This window comes from Centroberyx gerrardi, chromosome 19 (assembly GCF_048128805.1).
Source record: "Centroberyx gerrardi isolate f3 chromosome 19, fCenGer3.hap1.cur.20231027, whole genome shotgun sequence".
Classification (NCBI taxonomy): Eukaryota; Metazoa; Chordata; class Actinopteri; order Beryciformes; family Berycidae; genus Centroberyx; species Centroberyx gerrardi.
In genome coordinates, this window is record NC_136015.1 from 22655821 (window position 1) to 22676707 (window position 20887).

At 40.0% G+C, this 20887-nt stretch overlaps 3 protein-coding genes across 7 annotated transcripts in view; all 3 read right to left on the reverse strand.

Annotated features, from left to right (window-relative positions):
- Positions 1 to 451: 451 nt before the first annotated feature.
- LOC139919848 (major histocompatibility complex class I-related protein 1-like) lies at positions 452 to 19909 on the reverse strand. 5 transcript variants are annotated; one of them, XR_013507499.1, is made up of 9 exons: positions 19796 to 19909; positions 18799 to 19065; positions 17383 to 17661; positions 16647 to 16952; positions 15954 to 16052; positions 15633 to 15650; positions 10767 to 10828; positions 10122 to 10447; positions 8958 to 9856 (listed from the first exon to the last, which is right to left on the reverse strand). XR_013507499.1 is itself a non-coding variant. In XM_078290444.1 (8 exons), the coding sequence occupies exons 1-7, from the start codon at positions 19854 to 19856 to the stop codon at positions 15399 to 15401; spliced, it is 1071 nt and encodes a 356-aa protein (XP_078146570.1). In that variant the 5' UTR covers positions 19857 to 19907; the 3' UTR covers positions 452 to 1162; positions 15394 to 15398. The 5 variants fall into 5 exon arrangements, 4 of the variants coding, with proteins under 4 accessions (XP_078146570.1, XP_078146571.1, XP_078146568.1 ...); XM_078290444.1 differs by lacking the exons at positions 8958 to 9856; positions 10122 to 10447; positions 10767 to 10828 and adding exons at positions 452 to 1162; positions 15394 to 15439 and having other exon boundaries at positions 19796 to 19907; XM_078290442.1 differs by lacking the exon at positions 8958 to 9856 and having other exon boundaries at positions 10053 to 10447.
- Positions 2983 to 8280, reverse strand: LOC144537852 (major histocompatibility complex class I-related protein 1-like). The gene is made up of 6 exons (XM_078290512.1): positions 8125 to 8280; positions 7022 to 7288; positions 5560 to 5838; positions 4869 to 5174; positions 4229 to 4341; positions 2983 to 3033 (listed from the first exon to the last, which is right to left on the reverse strand). The coding sequence occupies exons 1-6, from the start codon at positions 8171 to 8173 to the stop codon at positions 2983 to 2985; spliced, it is 1065 nt and encodes a 354-aa protein (XP_078146638.1). The 5' UTR covers positions 8174 to 8280.
- LOC139908637 (uncharacterized) overlaps positions 12059 to 20887 on the reverse strand; it is a 37757-nt gene continuing 28928 nt past the window's right edge. The window contains exon 15 of the mRNA XM_078290513.1: positions 12059 to 14960. The gene's annotated coding sequence lies outside the window, so the exon portion shown is untranslated. The remainder of the gene's footprint in view (positions 14961 to 20887) is intronic.

The following is a 20887-nucleotide window of genomic DNA, read 5'->3' on the forward strand; positions in this document are numbered from 1 at the left end:
CATGTTTCAGTTTGTGTTGACAGTGTTCATTAATTAACAGTAAAACACATGTTTTTGCTCACTGGGTTTAGCTTTGAAACAATTAAACATATACGTATAACTAATTTTTTAACTTTGATTTTTTTTATGTTTGTCATTTTTTTAACTTGGTTATTTTTAAAGTGTAAATCTACGATGTCTTAATGTTTTATAAATGTTAATGAAAAAAAGTTTATCATTGAGTTTACCATTACAGAGGACTCAGCAGTGTCACAGCGCCCCCTCTGGACAGATTATGTATCTCCCTCTGAACTGAGAAATGACCTGATGAGGATGTCACGTGACTTTCTGTTGGTCTCTAAATTATCAATCTGATAAACCTAATAGACCTTTGTCATAACAATCCTTTTTAGGTTATTAAACAACTTTGATATCCAAATACACAACACACAAACAAAGAAACAACTCTGAATTAGGTTTTCAGAAACATCTTATTAATTTATCAAACCTTATTTTGTTAAATTACACTAACAAGGGGTTATTCTCCAAATCAAAAATCTCCCCCTACACACAGCCACCCTCTCTCTATCTCTCTCCCTCTCTCACAAACACTCTCTCTTTCGCACACACACACGCACACACACACACACGCAATCTCTCTCTCACACACTCAGCGATTCAAACTGGAATTAAGTAATTCAGCATTATAGAGATTTGAACGGCTTTACAATGACAGAGCAGAGCATTGAGCCACAGCAGCATCCAGGAGAACTGAACTGAACCAAAGTCAAACTCATTTTGTGTGATTTATAAACTCACCAGTAAAAATGAACATCATTGAATTCACAAACCAAAATGCTGTGTCTGTCAGCATGGTAAAGGAAGTGTCCTCTCTGTTTGTTCTCTTATCATGTGTTTGGTCTCTGGTAGCTGCTGTAGTAATCCCTCTCCACAAAAGCTCTGCAGAAACAGCTGTACAGCAGCATCAGTACTCTGCTGATGTTGTTACTCCTACAGAGGAGGATTTACCTGTACAGTGATGCTGCTGCCAGTTCTGACTGTCACTCAGTTAGGAAAAAACAACCTGCATTTAATAGTAGCAACAATACTATAATAATATAATATCTTGATATCTCTGTAATTTATTGGAGTTCATGATCCTCTTCTTATCTCCACTGGTCACCTGTCAAGACAGATTAACAGACAGACAAGCTGAAATATTGAACTTATTATTGTTCACACTGTGCAGAATATTTGCTTTCATATTGTATGGGATATTAATTTCTGGATCAAAAGATAACATTTAGATATAGAATGATGCAATGTGCTTTTTTGTACATCAGAATAAGGAAAATAACTCAACGCCAACTGTTAATTATTAATATAATAATAATAATAATATTAATTAATTATACTGTAGCACTGAGTGAGAAAATGTTTTATCAGAATGGATTTTTGAATCCTCACCAGCAGGTGGATGTGCATTATAACCCTAAATTGTGTTTTGGTCTCAAGGGAATCAATGATTTAGTAAAGATAGAGTATCTATATCTGTGAGTATTATGCCAGTACAGCAGTTATGCACATCAGCACAGAATAGTTTACATGATGAAGTACTCACTGTGATCAGTTAGGAGGTACAACACTGGACGAAGTCTCCGAAGCTACAAAACATCTACAAAGCAAAATAATTTATTTTGAAATGAACAGCAACATTGAAAGAAACAGAACTTGACATGAGAGATTAGTGATTGATTACTAATCCCTGGTCTTCTGCCATGTCTTTTATAAATACAAACCATGCAAGCAACAGATCCAAATATTACAAATGACAGTACAGTACTTGTCAAATAATAAATTGAAGAAAATTACTGACAGCAGATTTGATGTCAACTAAATGTATTTCTTAAGATATTTACATTTTATGAAAGTTGCATCACCAGAGGCACCAAACTATATATGAAGTTATGGAACAATAACATGAACACTGTCACAAGCATGTATGCTAAATCCTATACTAGTGGATCTTTATGAGGAGTAAAAAACTCTTCGTCCCTCACCATTATTGTTCCTTCTCCAGATGAAGACTCCAGCGATGCAGATTGCCAGGAGGAGCAGCAGTCCTGCAACGACTCCAATGACAAGAGTAGTATTGATCCCTGAAGGAGAACATGGAACCAAAACAGAGTATTCAGATATTTTGTGGCCTATTCCTAGAGTTGGTAAACAACATAAGTTTGGTCTTATCTGCATTATGAACGAATTTCTGCTTAAGTAAAGTATGTTGGACAACAATAAAAGCATTTTGCAAGTATTCAATGGCCTGTACAAGAGTTGACGCACAGCAGTATATAACAGTGTCATCAGCATAGAAATGAAAATTAGCATCTGACACGTTTTGACCCAGATTATTTATATAAATAGTGAATAAAAGTGGACCTAATACAGAGCCCTGTGGTACACCCTTGTAGACGGATACAATATCAGAACATAGACCATCATATCTAATGCACTGAGACCTATTACTAAGGTAGTTTGAGAACCAAGCGACTACTTTCTCCGAGAGTCCTGAGTTAAGAAGTCTAAGTTTTAAAACATCATGGTCAACTGTGTCGAAAGCTTTGGACAGATCAATAAAAAGTGATGCACAATGTTGCTTCTTGTCAAGTGCAACAGAAATGTCATTTACCACCTTCAGTGCAGCTGTGATGGTATTTTTTTCTAAAGCCTGATTGATATGTTGATAAAATGGCATTGGTGTATAAAAACTCCTTTAGTTGATCACTCACAAGAGCTTCAACAATTTTAGCCAGTACTGATAAATTAGATATTGGCCTATAGTTATTTAAAATAGCTGGGTCACCCCCTTTTAATAAAGGGAGAACAAAAGCAGATTTCCATATCCTAGGAATTTCCTTATTTTCCACTGTAAGGTTAAAAAGATATGCAAGAGGCTCTGCTACAAAATCAGCTGCCAATTTCAAAAAGTAAGAATCAATAAGATCAGGTCCTGAGGGTTTTCTGATCTAAAGTTTTTAGGGCTTTATGAACTTCCTGCACAGAGAAAGATACGCAATTAAAAGACTGACCAGTATACACTGGAACGTCAGTACAGGGTTTCACAGACGCAGAACAATCAGAGTCAAACAGAGAGCCAGAAGATATAAAATTCAATATCTCCATTTTGTCATGAACAGCAACAGAATCTTTCATAACAGAGGTAGGTACAGCTTGAGAGTTTTTGCTCACAGAAAGGGATTTTATGGTTTTCCAAAATCTCCTAGGATCATTTAGATTTTCAGTGGTGACAGACAAATAATATTCTGATTTGGCTTTCTTGATAAAAGAGGAGCATTTGTTTCTTAGTTGTCTAAAAATAAGCCAATCAGTGGTAGAACCTGTTGTCCTTGCCTTAGCCCAAGCCAAGTTACGCTCATGAATAGTATTTGCTAGCTCAGAGGAAAACCAGGGGTTATCACGCCCCTTTACTCTGTATCTCCTGAATGGGGCATGTGTATTTATGATTTGCATGAAACCATCATTAAAGAATGTCCAGGCTGTCTCCACATCAGGGATCAGCTCTATTCTACTCCAATTAAAATGAAACAAATCATGATAAAACCCCTGTTCATTAAAATGTTTAAGATTCCTCTTACAAATGACGCGTGGTTTTAATTTAGGGACCTTAGTGTTCCTGATAGCAGCTACAACACAATGGTCACTTAGGTCATTGCAAAAAACACCAACAGCTGAGAATTTATGAGGAACATTAATCAAAATCAAGTCAATTAAGGTGGACTTCTCAGGGCATTTAAGATTTGGACGAGTGGGTGAATTAATCAACTGGGTAAGATTGACGGGATCACAAAAAGATTTAAAATCATCAGTACAGTAGATGCCAAAAAAAAAATCTAATTTTTATTTAAGGAAGAAAACTTACTATTAGCAGAACTGAATCCTGAAAAACAGACAAGAGTTTACATTATTATTCAACGACAGATTATGATTTAAGATTCATGAAAGGAAACACAAAGAGAAAATTAAGTTACATATATGCATCACTATTACTAGATATGTCAACTAAATGTTTCTGTTAAGATAATATTTATATTTTATGGACTTTGCATTACCAGAAGAACCACACATTAACTATATTAAGTTAAGGAACAATAACATTAAGACTGTCACAAGCATATATGTTAAAATCCAATAGTGGAGTAAAAATGGCTTCATGATGAATAAAAAAAACTCTTCGTCCCTCACCATTATTGTTCCTTCTCCAGATGAAGACTCCAGCGATGCAGATTGCCAGGAGGAGCAGCAGTCCTGCAACGACTCCAATGACAAGAGCAGTATTGATCCCTGAAGGAGAACATGGAACCAAAACAGAGCATTCAGACTTTGTCACATAACACTGGATGGATCAGGTTATGTTTTTGTTCCACTTCAGTATTTTGAGTATAGAGAGGAGGTCATGTGAATCAGACAAACAAGAGAGACACCTAATGTGTTTTAGTGAACCGACCGGCACGTTTGTTTGCCTTCAATATTCTCATGGAGTTAAAAACTGTCTGGTTGCCCAAATGGTGGTATGGTAAACAAGACTGAGCCACCATACAGTACATAGAAATTACTCTGCATGAGAAAAAAGACTGGAACTTGTAATAGATACCATATATACAATCTTTTTAAAAGTTTAATTTCATCTGTTCATTTGGATATATAAAACGGATTAAAAAAAAACTGAAAAAACCCCAAAAAATGACAACAACACCACAACAAGCAGAGAAACGGCCCAGTACAGAACAACAAAAAGAAAAGACATGAATTACAAGTCAGTTAAACTAAATGTGTCTCTCCTCCTCCATCAGCTCCGATCCCAGTCTTACCCGGGTTGTTGGTCTTGATCACTGCTGGGTCCAGTTTGGTGACGATGTCCTCCTTGACACCAGAGAGCTGAAACACACACTCGTACTTCCCCCAGTCTTCAGGTTTGACTGATGAAACGTCCAGCTGAACGCTCGTCTGGAAGGTTCCATCGTGGTTGGGGAGGATCTTTCTCTTGTCCATGTGCTCCTGAAGCTCCTCTCCATCTTTCATCCAGAACAACATGACTCTGTCAGGGTAGAAACCTGTAGCGTGGCAGCTGACTGGAGAGGAGGGAGTCTTCTGGAGGAGAGACACCGAGGGAAGAACTGGAGAGAGAGAGAGAGAGGAGAGAGAGGGAGAGAGAGAGAGAGAGAGAGGGGAGAGAGGGGAGAGAGAGCAGGGGGGAGAAGGGGGCGGGGAGGGAGGGAGGAAGGAAGTAAGAGAGAGTGGGAGAGAGAGGTGGGGGGGTGGAGAGGGAGAGAAAGAGGGAGAGAGAGAGAAGGGGTGGGGAAACAGAGAGAGGGAGAGAGAGAAAAAGAGAAAGAGAGACAGAAACACAGAGATGTGTGCAAACTCCAAAACATTAGTTATATGTACAGTGGGTCTCTATATGTTGGTTCATATTCACTGTAATGTTTCTGTAATTAGAAACAGAAGAGGCATATCAACATTGTTGTGTCCATGAAACTACATCAGGTCATGTGACTCTACCTGTTCTCTGCAGAGTGCTCTTCCCATAGTCCACATACTTCTTCAGCCAATCAATGCACTCCTTGGTGAAGTAGTACTGTAAGTATTCTAACTGAGCTTTGTTTTGATCCCATCTCTGTTTGGTAATGACAGCCTGTGGTGTTGAAGCGATCCATGTCTGTCTCTTCAGGTCCAATACCAGCCAGTCTTCTCCATCATAACCATACTGTTCATAACCACTAACGTCTCCAGTCTCATCATCCCATTCACAGCCAGACATCCTCTGGTAGGTGTGGACACCTGAGAGAGAGACAGAGACTGAAGTAAACCAGAGTGAGATCCTAGCACAGTCAACTATCAGTGGTTGAAATCACATCTTTACCACAGAGACACACTGATCCACAGACACCAGAACAGAGGATCTACACCTACTGCTGTTACTGGCTGGATGGAAGTCGCTCACAGCCAAACATAATGTGGACAGTGTGGACGGCTCAGAGAGAGACAGAGAGGCAGAGACTGCTGTAAAACAGAGTGAGATCCTAACACAGTCAGTATCCTCTCTTTACCACAGAGACCAACAGACAGTTTATCTACACTGTTGAAGGTAGTGGCTTCATGTGAGCTGCAGGAACACACACACACACACACACACACACACACACACACACACACACACACACACACTGAGGTGGAGTCCTGACTAGCAGACACACACTGAACCTGATCCTGGAGTTAACATCACATCCACTGAAACCCTGCAGCCAGTGGATCAGTCCCACAATATCCTCTTCCTAGGAGAAACTACAGAAGCTCACTAGACTGTCCTGAGGCTGGTCTAGAAGCTTCCACTGAAGGAGTGTTTCAGCCTAGGATTAGTCACTAGGCTAGACCTGGTCAGCCAGGACAGTGAGTCTGTTCAGTAGTGTGTTACTACAACTGGTCAGAATAAGGCAGAGACCAGCAGGACCATTATGGAGACTGGGAGGCAGTCTGTCTGTCCTGATTGGTCCATCCATCCATCAATCATTCCATACAACCAACAACTATTTCCACCTGCAGATGTTGGCTTGGTGCCGCCTACTGGGATGGACCAACACACTGTGGTCAGTCGAGTTATTATCATCTAATGTGTTTCTCTTGCTGGAGATTTATTATGGGATGGACCAACACACTGTGGTCAGTAGAGTTATTATCATCTAATGTGTTTCTGCTGCTGGAGATTTATTATGGGATGGACCAACACACTGACATACATACATTTGAGCCTGATAGAATATTAGAGCATTGTCTTTGAACGTGACTGAGTATGTATGTGTGTGTTGTGTGCATGTGAGAGAGATGGCATGTGTGTGTGTGCAACAGAAAGGATGTGTGTGTGTGTGTGTGTGTGTGTGTGAGATGGAAGCTACATCTCTCTGATACTTTACAACAAACCAGGATGAAAAACATTTTAGCAGTAGAAAGTGAAACATAAACAAACCTTCAGTTTGGTTAAAGCGCTGCCTCAGAGTCTCAATTTCAGCTTTGAAGAACTCCTGGTTACTCACACAAACCCCAGTTTGCGTCTCCCAGTACTGTGGATCATCTGCTGTGACTTTGTTCATCCAGTCCTGTTTGGGTTCTGCTCTCTTGGTGTTGCTGTCACAGTAATCTATCTGAATTTCATCAACCAACGCAACAGCCACAAACTCTGGGAAGTTTGGGACTCCAGAGGATGCAGTGTAGAAATACTTCAGGGAGTGAGTCACTGTGGGACAAACAGTTAACGGAAGGAACTCAGGTTTTGTCAAATACATTTTTATAATGTATGATCGGCTGTTAATTCCCTGAGCACAGCAGAGAATTTCAGTGACTGTGGGACTATAAATAAATCAATAAATAGATAAAACAACTGTCTTGAGCAAAGAGTAATGTATGGACAGTCTTCATTCATTTTGTAAAGGGTTGGAACTTGGTTATCATTAACACAGACTCAGAACAGATTTATATTTGCTACAAATATAACATTATTTCACTCCAAAACTCCAAAAAATATATCAATTTTTGGAAAAGTTACTATCTGAAATTCATGAGTCATTTTTTCCAAAAATAACTTCAGTAGTAACCCATAATGTGCTTTAATTTCATGCCAGCAATCATTTTGTTAGAGTATGGGTCATTTTATTTTTTTTAAATGGTGGATATTTCATTATGAAGTGAAACTCTTAAAATCCACATTGCTCTAAATTGTTAATTGTATAATCTAATCATATTAAATTGATCATAACTGTAATTATCAGTATAGAAGGAAGCTGTTTGGGTTCAGCTGACAATATCTATTAACACAGCGCCCTCAAACGGCTTTTGCTGGTTTGGTAAAAAAAAAAAAAAAAACAACTGAGGATCTATGCTATAACTATGCTGGTGACAAGTGAAAACAGTGATGTTTCAGGAGTGGGTTGTATTAATTACGGCCAATGAGTAATTAACCAACTCTAAACTCAACAAAGCCAGATGTGAATAGGCTATAACCCAGTTTAATGTGATATCAGCCTAACTAAATCAAATTGCAGTTCACAGGAAAGATTTTAAATGTGATCTTACCTGGAGAAGCAACGTGACAGAAGAGGAGCAAAAAAATAAACTCCCTCATCTTGTTTTGATAAAGGAGTAGCCTACATTTAACAAGACTAAGAGTCCAACAGCCCCGCGACGTTGCATTTTGTTGAAGCGTCTCTGCCAGGAATCAAACTGTTGTCTCCCGATCGAGAGTCTGCAGTCTAACTCCCTGCGGCGCACTTTCCCCCACTTTACAACAAGTGGTGAGCAGAGCGACCGACCGACAGTGATCCATAGATCCTCTGCTAAAAAAAAAACATAATGAAAAGGCCAAAGTATTGAAAGTTTGCATCCGGTCCGCAGATCGTTACACTGTCAGCCTGACAGTCTCAGTCAGGAGCTCAAAGTTTCTAGCCAATAGAAATTCAGAAAAGACAGTTGCGTCATGGGTTACTACACTGAATTGAAGTGCTGAGGTTGTTCTTTGAAAGTGAAACTAAGTTGTTTTTTGTCTCTCAGTCGTAAATATGCTCACAGTAGAGGATGAGGAAAAGATGTAGTATCACACACAAAGTCACACTGCAATTTTTTATCTCAATCTATCATACCATAAACCTATTTGACAATTAATGCCAAGAAATTACAAAGATTTTATGTTACTGTAGGCTATTTTTAAATCAAAATCTAATTACTTTTTCTTCCTGGACAACAGAAAATCTTTAGTGCTGGAGACTTCTTTAGTGGTGACTTCATGGTGTACCAGCAGGTGTAGCCTATAAATTACAACCAATAAAACCATCATTGATTTTTGAAAAATCCTTGTGTCCCATCAACTAAAACCACCCTGCCAAGTTTCTGTAATAACGAATGACTGACCAGAAGTTCTATTATTTTATTTGTTTTTATAATTGCATCAAACAAATTCAAACTACAAGCAGTAGTCACTACAAACATATAGGCCTACAACTGAGCAGCAGGTTCAAATACAACGTAGAAGAGCTTAAAACACATACAATAAATCTATATAACAGACCAACGTCTAACATAAAGTAAATACGAGGGGCTAAATGTCTTCATTATATTACATAGCTTTAGGGCATTTTTGCTTTTAACTTTTTTCAAGGATTTGGAATAGAATGATTTAGTTTATGAAAGCAAAAAACTTCAGAGGAGTCTTAAAAAAACAACATTTATCTATGTGTGTGACTTCCACCTGAGCTTATGGATGTCCTTGTGTGGGAAAATGTTTCTGCTGATGACAAGGTTGTTGTTCATGCTCAAGTCAGCCGTTCTCCATTGTTGTTTCTTTCTCTGCACCCGTGGGTGCCCATTCTCCAGAGGTGCCCCTCTCTGGTAGTTGGTGTTGTCAGAGCCCACTGTGGCTCTCAAGTCTCCAGTTATCTGAAGCATGTTGTGTTGGGGTGCTTTGGAGTTCATACCAGTTGTCTTTGTCCTCTTCAGCCTCATTTGTTGGAGCACAGCACTGCAGGATGGTTAGTTTGCAGTACTTTGAACTGAGATGTACTCTGATCAACCTCTCTCTCACTGGTTCCCATTCCAGCAAGGTTTTGTCTTTCTCCTTTGAGAGAATGATGGCTACACCATGTGTGTGGGTGTCTGTGACCTGAATGGAGGATGGTGGATCGATCATAAAGCAAGTCCAGCGACATTCACTTATTCCCAGAAGGTCCAGGTAATACCTCTTCATCCCACTGAGGACTTGTGCTGTCTTTGAGGCCTCCAACGTGGTTCGGACATTCCTCGCACCAAGGCGAACCTTGGTTTTTGCAGAGAAATAAGCAGAAAATTAGCAACTCTTAATTAGGTTTTCAGAAACATTTTATTTATTCAATGTAACCCATTTTCTGTGCAAGTTGAACAAGGGGAACCATACTCCTTAACCTCCTTCAAAATACACACACACACACACACACACACGCACACACGCACGCACGCACACACACACACACACACACACACACACACACACACGTACACACACACGCACACACACACAAAATATTGTTCATGAATTCACAAACCTAAATGCTGTGTCTGTCAGCATGGTAAAGGAAGTGTCCTCTCTGTTTGTTCTCTCATCATGTGTTTGGTCTCTGGTAGCTGCTGTAGTAATCCCTCTCCACAAAAGCTCTGCAGAAACAGCTGTACAGCAGCATCAGTACTCTGCTGATGTTGTTACTCCTACAGAGGAGGATTTACCTGTACAGTGATGCTGCTGCCAGTTCTGACTGTCACTCAGTTAGGAAAAAACAATTTAATAGTAGCAACAATACTATAATAATATAATATCTTGATATCTCTGTAATTTATTGGAGTTCACCATCCTCTTCTCATCTCCACTGGTCACCTGTCAAGACAGATTAACAGACAGACAAGCTGAAATATTGAACTTATTATTGTTCACACTGTGCAGAATATTTGCTTTCATATTGTATGGGATATTAATTTCTGGATCAAAAGATAAAATTTAGATATATAATGATGCAATATGCTTTTTTGTACATCAGAATAAGGAAAATAACTCAACGCCAACTGTAAATTATTAATATAATAATAATAATAATAATAATAATAATAATAATAATAATAATAATAATAATAATAATTAATTATACTGTAGCCCTGAGTGAGAAAATGTTTTATCAGAATGGATTTTGAATCCTCACCAGCAGGTGGATGTGCATTATAACCGTAAATTGTACAACTTCGGTAGATGAAGTCTCCAAAGCTACAAAAAGACGACAAAGTAAAATAATTTATTTTTAAATTCACAGTAATATTGAAAGAAAAATGAAAGAATATTGAAAGAGATTAGTGATTGATTACTAATGCCTGGTCTTCTGCCATGTCTTTTATAAGTACAAACCATGCAAGCAACAGATCCAACTATTACAAATTACAGTATAGTACTTGCCAAATAACAATCAAATTGAAGAAAATTACTGACAGCAGATTTGATGTCAACTAAATGTATTTCTTAAGATATTTACATTTTATAAACGTTGCATCACCAGAGGCACCAAACTATATATGAAGTCACTCAAGAAAGTAAGAGACAGAGACAGGAGCAGTGGGGTGGAGAGGGAGAGAGAGGGCGAGAAAGAGAGGGAGGAGTGGAGAGAGAGTGGGGGATGGGTGGGGGCGGAGAGAGAGAGAAGGGAGAGAGACAGAGAGAAATGGTGAGAAGGGGAGGGAGAGAGGGAGAGAAAGAGAGAGAGGAGGACAGAAAAGGAGAAGGAGGGAGGGAGAGGTAGGAAAAGGGGGAGAGAGAGAGGGAAAGAGAGGGATGTTGGGGAGGGGGAGAGAGAGGGGGAGTGAGAGAGAGATGGTGAGAGAGGGAGGGGAGAGAGGGAGAGAAAAAGAGAGACAAGGAGAGAGGGGGGAGTGGGGGGAGGAAAAGAGAGCAAGAAAGAAAGGGGAAGAGGGAGAGAAAGAGACAAAGAGGGAGAGAGGGGGAGAGAGGTAGAGGGAGAGAGAGAAAGAAGAGAAAGAGAGAGAGGGAGAGACAGAGAGAGAGAGGGGGACAGAAAAAGAAACAAATGTGTGTTAAATCAAAAAACATTACAGTTATATGTACAGTGGGTCTCTATATGTTGGTTCATATTCACTGTAATGTTTCTGTACATTAGAAACAGAAGAGACAGATGAACATTGTTGTGTCCATGAAACTACATCAGGTCATGTGACTCTACCTGTTCTCTGCAGAGTGCTCTTCCCATAGTCCACATACTTCTTCAGCCAATCAATGCACACCTTGGTGAGGTAGTTCTTCCTGTATGCTGAATTAGCTTTGTTTGGATCCCATCTCTGTTTGGTGATGACAGCCTGTGGTGTTGGAGCGATCCATGTCAGTGTCTTCAGGTCCAATGCTACAAAGTCTTCTCCATTATAACCATACTGAAACTTCCCATTAATGTCTCCAGTCTCATCATTCCATTCACAGCCATACATCAACTGGAGAATGTGGGACACCTGAGAGAGAGAGAGACAGAGACTGAAGTAAACCAGAGTGAGATCCTAGCACAGTCAACTATCAGTGGTTGATATCACATCTTTACCACAGAGACACACTGATCCACAGACACCAAAACAGAGGATCTACACCTACTGCTGTTACTGGCTGGATGGAAGCCGCTCACAGCCAAACATAATGTGGACAGTGTGGACGGCTCAGAGAGAGACAGAGAGACAGAGACTGCTGTAAAACAGAGTGAGATCCTAACACAGTCAGTATCCTCTCTTTACCACAGAGACCAACAGACAGTTTATCTACACTGTTGAAGGTAGTGGCTTCATGTGAGCTGCAGGATCACACACACACACACACACACACACACACACACACACACACTGAGGTGGAGTCCTGACTAGCAGACAATTACAATTACAATTTCCCATTTGGCAGACGCTTTTATCCAAAGCAACATACATATGAGATTTTAATACAACACAAGCAAGGATCTAGTCAGGAGAGAACAACAAGCTAGGTTCTGGTCCAACAGGACATAGGTGCTACGAGGCAGTGCATAGAGGCAATGCATAGAGTGCATAGAGGCAGATAAGAAGTATATATATATATTTTTTGTGATTACACAGTCCATCAGGTGAGAAGGTGTTCGTTAAAGAGCTGGGTCTTTAGCCTTTTCTTAAAGATTGAGAGGGACTCTGCGGATCGAACGGAGTGGTAACTCGTTCTACCACCGAGGAACCACAGAAGAGAAGAGTCTGGCTAGAGACTTAGGGCCTTGTTGTGGTGGCAGCACCAGGCGCCGTTCCTTGGCAGAGCGTAGTGGGCGGGAGGGAGCATAGACCTGAATGAGGGAGTTCAGGTAGGTAGGAGCTGTTTTGGTTGCGGCTTTGTAGGCAAGCATCAAGGACTTGAACTTGATGCGGGCAGCAACTGGGAGCCAGTGGAGGGATATGAACAGCGGAGTGACATGTGCTCTTTTGGGCTGGTTGAAGACCAGACGTGCCGCCGCGTTCTGGATCATCTGCAGAGGCTTGAGCGTACATGCCGGGAGCCCTGCCAGTAAGGACTTGCAGTAGTCAAGGCATGATATTACAAGAGCCTGTACTAGGAGTTGTGTTGCATGTTCAGACAGGTAGGGTCTGATCTTCCTGATGTTGTACAGGGAAAATCGGTATGACCGAGCAACAGAAGCCACATGCTCCTAAAGGTTAGTTGGTCATCAATCATGACACCCAAGTTTCTGGCAGACTTTGCGGGAAAGAGCTGAGCTGATTCGAACAGACACACACTGAACCTGATCCTGGAGTTTACATCACATCCACTGAAACCCTGCAGCCAGTGGATCAGTCCACAATATCCTCTCCCTAGGAGAAACTACAGAAGCTCACTAGACTGTCCTGAGGCTGGTCTAGAAGCTTCCACTGAAGGAGTGTTTCAGCCTAGGATTAGTCACTAGGCTAGACCTGGTCAGCCAGGACAGTGAGTCTGTTCAGTAGTGTGTTACTACAGCTGGTCAGAATAAGGCAGAGACCAGCAGGACCATTATGGAGACTGGGAGGCAGTCTGTCTGTCCTGATTGGTCCATCCATCCATCAATCATTCCATACAACCAACAACTATTTCCACCTGTAGATGTTGGCTTGGTGCCGCCTACTGGGATGGACCAACACACTGTGGTCAGTAGAGTTATTATCATCTAATGTGTTTCTACTGCTGGAGATTTATTATGGGATGGACCAACACACTGTGGTCCGTACAGTAGAGTTAATTTATTATTTATTTATTAATTTAATTCATTTATTTATTATGGAATGGACACAGTAGAGTTGGGTGTTAAACTTTTTCAACCTGTGACCTGACCTTTCCTGACCAAAGTACAGTAATAAGGTAATAAAAATAGTTCAGGAAAGATACAAGGCAATATAAATAAATATAACACTATAAAACTATGAGGGAAAAAAATATAAGACTAAAATTAAAAGTATCTCAAGCGTCTTCAGTGTCCAAAGTGATGTTGAGCATTAAGTCCTGTGTAATAACAAACTTCTGTGTAAGTTGAATCCAAGCTTATAGTCAAGGTGCATAATATCCATGTGCAACATAGTCCAGATCAAGCGATTTAGTGCAGGTTAGGGGGAGGGGGGTCAGGGGCAAGGGTCCAGGGTCCAAGTTACTGTGCTGTGATTATGGGTGACGAGCTGGGGCTGCGATGGGGGGGGGGATTTACTCTGATTTACAGAGTAAATCATGTGTTTGGTCTCTGGTAGCTGCTGTAGTAATCCCTCTCCACAAAAGCTCTGCAGAAACAGCTGTACAGCAGCATCAGTACTCTGCTGATGTTGTTACTCCTACAGAGGAGGATTTACCTGTACAGTGATGCTGCTGCCAGTTCTGACTGTCACTAAGTTAAGAAAAAACAACCTGCATTTACAGGCAAACTAGTCACTTTTAGGTGACAGTCACCTTTTTGATCCCAAAATAGGGCACTTAAGTGAATGATTTCTGAGTGGTTTTGTGCCTGCCCTGGTATCTGTCACCTTTTTCACTCTCCATGAGCTTGCATCCCTGATTTAATAGTAGTTACAATACAGTATGAAGACAGGGTGTAATGATGTAGTAAAGTGTAGTAATGAAGCACAAATGCAGAAAAATGAACCAAGAGAAAAGAACATGAATATTGTTCTTTGGTGAGTAAATCAATGCAAATTTGACTAATGTGATTTGTCCAAAACTTTCAGACAGATCCTATAACTTCAAATCTCAATATTCAATAAAACAAGTTTTGTTAATGTGTACTTTTGTTGAAAATTACAAACAACTGCTGCAATTTATCTTGATGCCTCTGTAACTCATTGGAGTTCATGATCCTCTTCTTATCTCCACAGGTCGCCTGTCAAGACAGATTAACAGAGAGATTAACAGACAGACAAGGTGAAATATTTAATTTATTATTCTTCACATTGTGCAGTCTATTTGCTTTGATATTGCATGAGGTTTCATTTCTGGATCAAAAGATAACATTTAGATATAGAGTGATGCAATCTGTTTTTTTGTACATCAGAATTAGGATAAAAACTCAATGCCAACTGTTTTCTGTAATTATACTGAAACACTGAGTGAGAAAATACTTTATCAGAATGGCTTTTTGAATCCTCACCAGCAGGTGGATGTGAATTACACCTCTAAATTGTGTTTTCATCTAAAGAAAATCGATGATTTAGTAAAGATAGAATATCTGCTTATATATCTGTGAATATTATGCCAGTACAGTAGTTATGTACCTTTGGTTGAGTACAGAATAATTTACATGATGAAGTACTCACTGTGATCAGTTAAGAGATACAACTTCAGCAGGTGAAGTCTCCGAAGCTACAAAAACATGACAAAGTAAAATAATTTAATTTGAAATGAACAGTAATAATGTAAGAAACAGAACTGGACATGAGAGATTAGTGATTCATTACTAAAGCCTGGCCTTCTGCCATGTCCTTTATAAATACAAACAATGCAAGCAACAGATCCAGTACAGTAGATGCCAAAAAACAATCAAAGCAAAACTTACTGTTAGCAGGTTTGAACCCTGAAATACAGACAAGAGGTTACATTATTACTCAATGACAGATTACAAATTAAGATTTATGATAGGAAAGACTAAATTATGTTACATGTATGTGCATCACTATTACTAGATATGTCAACTAAATGTATTTGTTAAGATTATATTTACATTTTATGGACTTTGCATTATCAGAAGCACCACACATAAAATATATATGAAGTTATGGAACAATAACACTAAGACTGTCACAAGCATGTATGCTAAATCCTACGCTAGTGGAGTAAAAATGGCTTTATAAGGATTAAGAAACTCTTCGTCCCTCACCATTATTGTTCCTTCTCCAGATGAAGACTCCAGCGATGCAGATTGCCAGGAGGAGCAGCAGTCCTGCAACAACTCCAATGACAAGAGCAGTATTGATCCCTGAAGGAGAACATGGAACCAAAACAGAGCATTCAGACTTTGTCACATAACACTGGATGGATCAGGTTATGTTTTTGTTCCACTTCAGTATTTTAAGTATAGAGAGGAGGTCATGTGAATCAGACAAACAAGAGAGACACCTAATGTGTTTTAGTGAACCAACTGGCATGTTTGGTTTCCTTCAATATTCTCATGGAGTTTAAAACTGTCTGGTTGCCCAAATGGTGGTATGGTCAACAAGACTGAGCCCAAATTTACCCCCAAGGAGGAGTAAACTATCTCACTATCAGGGAACACCATACAGTACATAGAAATTACTCTGCATGAGACAATAGACTGGAACTTGTAATAGATACCATATATACAATCTTTTTAAAAGTTTAATTTCATCTGTTCATTTGGATATATAAAACTGATAAAATAAAAATCCTGAAAAACCCAACTGATCTGGATCACAGAAACTAAAATGACAACAAAACCACAACAAGCAGAGAAACAGTCCAGTACAGAACAACAAAAAGAAAACACATGAATTACAAGTCAGTTAAACTAAATGTGTCTCTCCACCTCCATCAGCTCTAATCCCAGTCTTACCTGGGTTGTTGGTCTTGATCACTGCTGGGTCCAGTTTGGTGACGATGTCCTCCTTGACACCAGAGAGCTGAAACACACACTCGTACTTCCCCCAGTCTTCAGGTTTGACTGATGAAACGTTCAGCTGAACCCTCGTCTGGAAGGTTCCATCGTGGTTGGGGAGGATCTCTCCCTGGTCCATGAGGTCCTGAAGCTCCTCTCCATCTCTCCTCCAGAACAACATGCCTCTGTCAGGGTAGAAACCTGTAGCGTGGCAGCTGACTGGAGAGGAGGGAGTCTTCTGGAGGAGAGACACCGAGGGAAGCACTGGAGAGAGAGAGAGGGAGAGAGGGGAGAAAGAGACAGAAAGAGAGAGAGAGAGAGAGGGGGGAGAGAGAGAGAGGAGAGAGAGAGAGGGAGAGGGGGGGGGGAGGCAGGGGGGTAGAGAGAGGGAGAGAGAAAGAGAAGGAGGGAGGGAGAGAGAGAGAAATATACAAAGACAGACACAGGTGGGAGTGAGGGGGCAGGGAGAGAGAGAGAGGGGAGGGAGAGAGAGAAAATAGAAAGAGAGGGGAGGGAGAAAGAGAGATAGAAAGACAGAAAGATGTGTGTAAACTCAAAAATCATTACAGTTACATGTACGGTGGGTCTTTATATGTTGGTTCATATTCACTGTAATGTTTCTGTACATTAGAAACAGAAGAGGCAGATGAACATTGTTGAGTCCATGAAACTACATCAGGCCATGTGACTCTACCTGTTCTCTGCAGAGTGCTCTTCCCATAGTCCACATACTTCTTCAGCCAATCAATGCACTCCGTGGTGAGGTAGTTAATCCAGCCTTCTATGGCAGCTTTGTCATTATTCCACCCCTCTTTGGTGATGACAGCCTGTGGTTTTGCAGCGATCCATGTCTGTGTCTTCAGGTCCAATACCAGCCAGTCTTCTCCATCATAACCATGCTGACCAAAACCATTAACTTCTCCAGTCTCATCATCCCATTCACAGCCAAACATTATCTGGTAGGTGTGGACACCTGAGAGAGAGACAGAGACAGAGACTGAAGTAAACCAGAGTGAGATCCTAGCACAGTCACTATCAGTGGTTGATATCACATTTTTACCACAGAGACACACTGATCCACAAACACCAAAACAGAGGATCTACACCTACTGCTGTTACTGGCTGGATGGAAGCCGCTCACAGCCAAACATAATGTGGACAGTGTGGACGGCTCAGAGAGAGACAGAGAGGCAGAGACTGCTGTAAAACAGAGTGAGATCCTAACACAGTCAGTATCCTCTCTTTACCACAGAGACCAACAGACAGTTTATCTACACTGTTGAAGGTAGTGGCTTCATGTGAGCTGCAGGAACACACACACACACACACACACACACACACTGAGGTGGAGTCCTGACTAGCAGACACACACTGAACCTGAACACACTGTGGTCAGTAGCGTTATTATCATCTAATGTGTTTCTACTGCTGGAGATTTATTATGGGATGGACCAACACATTGTGGTCAGTAGAGTTATTACCATCTAATCTCTAGTATTCTATATATTTATTATGGGATGGACCAACACACTGTGGTCAGTAGAGTTATTATCATCTAATCTAATCTGTAGGTCTACTATATATTTATTATGGGATGGACACAGTAGAGTTGGGTGTTAACTGTGACCTGGATGAGAAATGTAACATCTTGTCCTATCAGCAGGTTTATTAAAACATACTGCTAACTGTCATATGGGACCCAGCAGAAGCAGCCTGTGTCCAGTTTACAGTCCTGCTCCGTAGTTTGAGAAACCAGGCAGTAATGTTATTCTATCAGCTGTGTGTTGTGAAACTGTTGTGATAAACAGGTTTCTACAGTAGAGTTATTATGGAGCGACTCACTGTGGGCAGTTCAGTAGAGTTATTATGTTTTTTTGTTATAAATTATTCTAATCTAATCTAGTGGAGATGAACTGTTAAAAATCTCTGTTGTTATTATGGGATGGACAGAAACACTGTATCAGTACAGCAGACTAGCATGCAGTCATCGTATCTGTGTGTGTGTGTGTGTGTGTGTGTGTGTGTGTGTGATGGAAGCTACAGCTTTCTGTTACTTTACAATAAACCAGGATGAAAAACATTTCAGCACAATAAAGTGAAACAAACAAACCTCCAGTTTGGTTGAAGCGCTGCTTCAGAGTCTCAAGTTCGGCTTTGAAGAACTGCTGGAAGTCCACACATCTCGCAGTGTACCACTCCAAGTCCTGTGGATCATCTACTATGACTTTGATAATCCAGTCCTGATTGGGTTCTGCTCTCTTGATGTTGCTGTCACAGTGACCAATCTGAACTTCATCAACCAACGCAACAGCCATAGAGTCTGGGAAGTTTGAGACTCCAGAGGATGCAGTCATTAAATACTCCAGAGAGTGAGTCACTGTGGGACAAACAGTTAACATGAGGAACTCAGATTTTGATTTACATTTTTTAGATCAATTTTTATACTAACAATGTGTGATCAGTTGTCAATTCCCTGAATACAACAGATAATTTCAATTTCTGTTCAATGCCTATGGGACAAAATAAATAAATAGATAAATAAATAAAACAGTGTATTGAGCAAAGAGTAATGTACAGACAGTGGTATTCATTCACACAGACTCAGAAGGGATTTAGAATTTGCCAGAAATTTAAAGTTATTTCACTCCTAAACAATGTAGAATGTATCCATTTTCAGAGAGTTTTAGTACCTGAAATTCCTGAATAATTATTTAAAAAAACAAAAAACAAAAACAAACAGTTGATGCTGTCCTTATTGTTCAAAAGGTGGATATTTCATTCAATCATTCTATGGACTAAATGGTGATAAGTGAACACACATTATTGGTTGAAATAATATTATAATGTGAGTGGTTTGAGTCAAGAGTGTGATAATCTATTAATTAAAGAATCAACAGGGTGTAGTAGAAAATATATATTCACATAATTTTCCACTTAACTTTGTAATACTAGGATATAATAGGAAGATTAAAACATACTTATTCACTTTCATAAACTTAAAGCCAGATGTGAATAATGCAGCTTAATATCAGCCTACACAGTAACTAAATCAAACTGCAGTTATAACAACAACATGTTTAAAGGAAAGATTTAAAATGTGATCTTACCTGGAGATGCAACGTGACAGAAGAGGAGCAACAAAATAAACTCCTTCATCTTGTTGGTCATCTTGATAAAGAAGTAGACTTGAAAATAATGATAGTGTCAGCCGGTTGATCCAGTCAGCAGTCAGCCTCGCAGTCAAGAGCCCAACCCTAGCCAATAGAAATTCATAAAAGAGTATTACATCATGGGTTACTAGGCTGAACAAAATCCTCACTGATTTTGAAAAGGCATTACTTCACACACATAACGACAGGTTTTACAGATTTTTAAGTCTCTCAGTCGTAAATATGCTCACAGTAGGAGGATTAGGCAAGCTTCAACTTTTAGCTCATTCCAACTATCATACCATACACCTATTTGACAATTAATGCATGTGGGATCAGTGTGCGCCTTGTCAGCACCATGGAGGCATGGAGAGCAGAAAGGAGAGAGAGACAGAGAGGAGGGGCAAGAGGGAGGCGCTGTTTAATACAGTAATAATAGTAAACTTTATGGAATATCAAAAAACTGCTCATTAACTTTTGTGACAGTCCAGAGAAGCTGAAGATTGGATCAAGTTTGTAAAAGAGGTAGCGAAAAATGTGTTTTTGACCAAATTCAAAATGGCGGAAACCCTTGTGGGCTGAAATGGGAGTGTCCTATATGGATAGATGCGGCTTGACCCAAGGAATCCAGCAATAAAGGCAAATCATTTTGTTTCTACAGTGACCGACTGAAGGCCATTTAAAAATTGAAATGTTGCTATAGCACCCCCTATAGGTGAAATGACAACAAATTTTGCATATTGGCTCAGAGTTAATACCTGCACAAGTGTACCAAATTTGGTTGAGAGAGCACAATGTGTTCCTGAGTTATGGCAATTTTTGTAAAATAGACCCCGCCCACAACATTTGACCAAACTTTGGAAGCCAATTATATCAAAACGGTATGGAATATCAAAAAACTGTGCGATAACTTTTATGCAGGACAGTCCAGATCTAGGCCTACTGTGTACCAAATTTGGTGAAGATTGGACAAAATTTGTAGTAGTAGTAGTAAAAAAAACAGTTTTGGAAAATCAGCGGAAAATCAAGTCAGATGGAAATGGGCGTGGC